Source organism: Chiloscyllium punctatum, chromosome 10 (genome assembly GCF_047496795.1).
Source record: "Chiloscyllium punctatum isolate Juve2018m chromosome 10, sChiPun1.3, whole genome shotgun sequence".
Taxonomy (NCBI): Eukaryota; Metazoa; Chordata; class Chondrichthyes; order Orectolobiformes; family Hemiscylliidae; genus Chiloscyllium; species Chiloscyllium punctatum.
The window spans coordinates 119,729,020-119,734,019 of NC_092748.1; the positions used below are offsets into that span (position 1 = coordinate 119,729,020).

At 59.3% G+C, this 5,000-nt stretch overlaps 1 protein-coding gene across 1 annotated transcript in view; it reads left to right on the forward strand.

The window, feature by feature from the left end:
* tns1b (tensin 1b) overlaps positions 1-5,000 on the forward strand; it is an 833,038-nt gene that overhangs the window by 785,935 nt on the left and 42,103 nt on the right. The window contains 1 exon segment of the mRNA XM_072578355.1: positions 2,852-2,983. Coding sequence (XP_072434456.1) covers positions 2,852-2,983 — 132 coding nt within the window.

A 5,000-nucleotide genomic window follows, 5' to 3' on the forward strand; every position in this document is an offset into this window, starting at 1 on the left:
TGACCCTCTGACAGTGCGGCACTCCCTCAGTACTGACCCTCTGACAGTGCGGCACTCCCTCAGTACTGACCCTCTGACAGTGCGGCACTCCCTCAGTACTGACCCTCCGACAGTGTGGCACTCCCTCAGCACTGACCCTCTGACAGTGCGGCACTCCCTCAGTACTGACCCTCTGACAGTGCGGCACTCCCTCAGCACTGACCCTCTGACAGTGCGGCACTCCCTCAGCACTGACCCTCTGACAGTGCGACACTCCCTCAGTCCTGACCCTCTGACAGTGCGGCACTCCCTCAGCACTGACCCTCTGACAGTGCGACACTCCCTCAGCACTGACCCTCTGACAGTGCGACACTCCCTCAGCACTGACCCTCTGACAGTGCGGCACTCCCTCAGTACTGACCCTCTGACAGTGCGGCACTCCCTCAGCACTGACCCTCTGACAGTGCGGCACTCCCTCAGCACTGACCCTCTGACAGTGCGACACTCCCTCAGTCCTGACCCTCTGACAGTGCGGCACTCCCTCAGCACTGACCCTCTGACAGTGCGACACTCCCTCAGTACTGACCCTCTGACAGTGTGGCACTCCCTCAGCACTGACCCTCTGACAGTGCGGCACTCCCTCAGTACTGACCCTCTGACAGTGCGGCACTCCCTCAGCACTGACCCTCTGACAGTGCGGCACTCCCTCAGTACTGACCCTCCGACAGTGCGACACTCCCTCAGCGCTGACCCTCTGACAGTGCAGCACTCCCTCAACACTGACCCTCTGACAGTGCGACACTCCCTCAGCGCTGACCCTCTGACAGTGCAGCACTCCCTCAGTACTGACCCTCCGACAGTGCGGCATTCCCTCAGTACTGACCCTCTGACAGTGTGGCCCTCCCTCAGCGCTGACACTCTGACAGTGCGACACTCCCTCAGCACTGACCCTCCGACAGTGCGACACTCCCTCAGCGCTGACCCTCTGACAGTGCAGCACTCCCTCAGTACTGACCCTCCGACAGTGCGGCCCTCCCTCAGCGCTGACCCTCCGACAGTGCAACACTCCCTCAGCGCTGACCCTCTGACAGTGCAGCACTCCCTCAGTACTGACCCTCCGACAGTGCGGCCCTCCCTCAGCGCTGACCCTCCGACAGTGCAACACTCCCTCAGCGCTGACCCTCTGACAGTGCAGCACTCCCTCAGTACTGACCCTCCGACAGTGCGGCCCTCCCTCAGTACTGACCCTCCGACAGTGCGGCACTCCCTCAGTACTGACCCTCCGACAGTGCGACACTCCCTCAGTACTGACCCTCTGACAGTGCAGCACTCCCTCAGTACTGACCCTCCGACAGTGCGGCCCTCCCTCAGTACTGACCCTCTGACAGTGCGGCACTCCCTCAGTATTGACCCTCTGACAGTGTGGCCCTCCCTCAGCGCTGACACTCTGACAGTGCGACACTCCCTCAGCACTGACCCTCCGACAGTGCGACACTCCCTCAGCGCTGACCCTCTGACAGTGCAGCACTCCCTCAGTACTGACCCTCCGACAGTGCGGCCCTCCCTCAGCGCTGACCCTCCGACAGTGCAACACTCCCTCAGCGCTGACCCTCTGACAGTGCGGCCCTCCCTCAGTACTGACCCTCTGACAGTGCGGCACTCCCTCAGTACTGACCCTCCGACAGTGCGGCACTCCCTCAGTACTGACCCTCTGACAGTGCGGCACTCCCTCAGTATTGACCCTCTGACAGTGCGGCACTCCCTCAATACTGACCCTCTGACAGTGCGGCACTCCCTCAGTATTGACCCTCTGACAGTGTGGCACTCCCTCAGTACGACACTGAGAGCAGTGTACTTGTGTGTGAAGTGGGACTCCCTCTGAGACCATTGTTCCTGTTGCGGGAGGGTGTGGGGTCAGTGTGTGTTTACACCTCGGCCACTGACCTGACCTTTGGGACGATTTGGATGTTTTGTCGGCGGTGTTTTGGTGGAGTATTAGGGAGGGGGCTGGTCGGAGTCACTTCCTGCTGTGTTTTCCTGTGAGTTGTTGCTGCTTTTGACATGCTGCATGGACAGTGGGTGGGCTGCCATTGGTTCATTACCGGGGGACTCACACTGAGCCAGACCGTGGAGTGAGGGTCAGTGCCCAGATGGGATGGGATGGGGGTGGTTGTGTGCGGTGTTGCTGTGAATGGGTCTGTGTGTGAGGTTGGTGAGGACCTGTCACTGTAAACACTGGTGTTGGTGACTCCCTGCCCCTCCCTGTCTGCACTGAGAGCTGCCGATTGTGGCATTTTTATTATGTTCATAGTCTGTAATATTTTCAGAAATCAATGTGTTCTGTGTCTTCTCTCTCTCCCTCCTCCTCACCCACTCTGTCCCTCTCTACTTCCTGCACTCCCTCACCTGGTCCTCCCTCTCTCTTCCTGTCTCTGTTTCTTTATTTCCCACTATCTCCCCATCTCCCCCTCTCTCTCTCTTCTCACCCTCTTTCTCACTCACACATTCACCCTTTACTCTCTCTTTCTCCGTCTCTCATTTTCTCTTGTCCCCTCCTCTCTTCTATTCTACCCCGCTCACTCTTCCCTTTTCCCTCTCTCTATTCTTTTTCCCTCTCTCTCCTTTTCTCATCCCCTCCTCTCCCTCCCTCACTTCTCTCCTTCTCTCACTCTCCCACGTCCTCTTTCCCCATCTCCCTCCTCCTCTCTTTGTCTCACCCCATCTCCTTGCTCTCCCCTTCCCCCGCTCCCCTTTCTCCCTCCATCTCTCTCTCTCTCTCTACTCTCTGTCCACTTGTTCCCCCTTTCCTTGGTTGTTTGATCTCTCTCCCTCCATGCACCCTCTGATCCCTCCTGGAATCCTATCCCTCCAGCGATTGGCCTGCTCAGAGACCGGGATCCTGGTGCCTTCATTATCCGGGACAGTCACTCGTTCCGTGGGGCCTATGGCCTGGCCATTAAAGTCTCCACCCCTCCCGCAAGCATCACCCAGCAAAGCAAGAAAGGTACAGCCAGCCCCTCCCCCTCGGGCTCTGACTGGGGCGAGGAGGGGGTCAGCTCACCCACCCAGGGATCGGGGGGAGGGGGATGGATGCTGTGGATGTGGGGATTGGGGACTGGGGGAGAGAGATTCCCAGGGAATAACAGAACCAGGAAGTGGAGTTAGAGGTTAGACCAGCTCGTGGGGAGAGGGGCGTGGAGTGGGATATGGGGAGAGGGGGGGGGTGGAGTGGGATATGGGGAGAGGGGGGGGTGGAGTGGGATATGGGGAGAGGGGGGTGGAGTGGGATATGGGGAGAGGGGGGTGGAGTGGGATATGGGGAGAGGGGGGTGGAGTGGGATATGGAGATAGGGAGTGGAGTGGGATATGGGGAGAGGGGGGTGGAGTGGGATATGGGGAGAGGGGGGTGGAGTGGGATATGGGGAGAGGGGGGTAGAGTGGGATCTGGGGAGAGGGGGGTGGAGTGGGATATGGGGAGAGGGGGATGGAGTGGGATATGGGGAGAGGGGGGTGGAGTGGGATATGGGGAGAGGGGGGGTGGAGTGGGATATGGGGAGAGGGGGGCGAAGTGGGATACGGGGAGAGGGGGGCGGAGTGGGATACGGGGAGAGGGGGGGTGGAGTGGGATATGGGGAGAGGGGGGGCGGAGTGGGATATGGGGAGAGGGGGGCGGAGTGGGATATGGGGAGAGGGGGGCGGAGTGGGATATGGGGAGAGGGGGGGTGGAGTGGGATATGGGGAGGGGGGGGCGGAGTGGGATAAGGGGAGAGGGGGAAAGAGCATGAATTGACCATTCTCGACTCTTTTATACGATGTTGAGGGTCTACTGATGCTGCCTGAGGATCTTTGGTGAGTTTCTGCAGAGCATCTTGTAGATGGTACACACAGCTGTTACTGAGGGTGGGTGGGGGGGAGGGAGGGGATGGTACACACTGCTGTTACTGAGTGAGGGTGGGGGGGAGGGAGGGGATGGTACACACTGCTGTTACTGAGGGTGGGTGGGGGGAGGGAGGGGATGGTACACACTGCTGTTACTGAGGGTGGGTGGGGGGGAGGGAGGGGATGGTACACACTGCTGTTACTGAGTGTGGGTGGGGGGAGGGAGGGGATGGTACACACTGCTGTTACTGAGGGTGGGTGGGGGGGAGGGAGGGGATGGTACACACTGCTGTTACTGAGTGTGGGTGGGGGGGAGGGAGGGGATGGTACACACTGCTGTTACTGAGTGAGGGTGGGGGGGAGGGAGGGGATGGTACACACTGCTGTTACTGAGTGAGGGTGGGGGGGAGGGAGGGGATGGTACACACTGCTGTTACTGAGTGAGGGTGGGGGGAGGGAGGGGATGGTACACACTGCTGTTACTGAGTGAGGGTGGGGGGGAGGGAGGGGATGGTACACACTGCTGTTACTGAGTGAGGGTGGGGGGGAGGGAGGGGATGGTACACACTGCTGTTACTGAGTGAGGGTGGGGGGAGGGAGGGGATGGTACACACTGCTGTTACTGAGTGAGGGTGGGGGGGAGGGAGGGGATGGTACACACTGCTGTTACTGAGTGTGGGTGGGGAGGGAGGGGATGGTACACACTGCTGTTACTGAGTGTGGGTGGGGGGGGAGTGGGTGTTTGTGGGTGTGGGGCCAATCAAGTGGCTGCTTTGTCCTGGATGGTGTCGAGCTTCTTGAGTGTTGTTGGAGCTGCCCCCATCCAGGGCAAGTGGGGAGTATTCCCTCACACTCCGGACTTGGGCCTTGGAGATGGTGGACAGCTCTGTCATCGTTTACTCTTCATTGTGGAATGTGGGTGTCACCGGCTGCTCCACCAGTTAATGCCCATCCCACATTGCCCTGGGGCAAAATACTGCAGGTGCTAGAAATCTGAAACAAAGACAGAAAAGTGTTGGAGAAACTCAGCAGGTCCAGCAGCAACTGTGGAGAGAGAAACAGGTAATGTTTTGATCCTGGTATGGCCTTTCTTCAGAAACGTTAACAATGTTTCTCTCTTCACAGATGCTGCCGGACCTGCT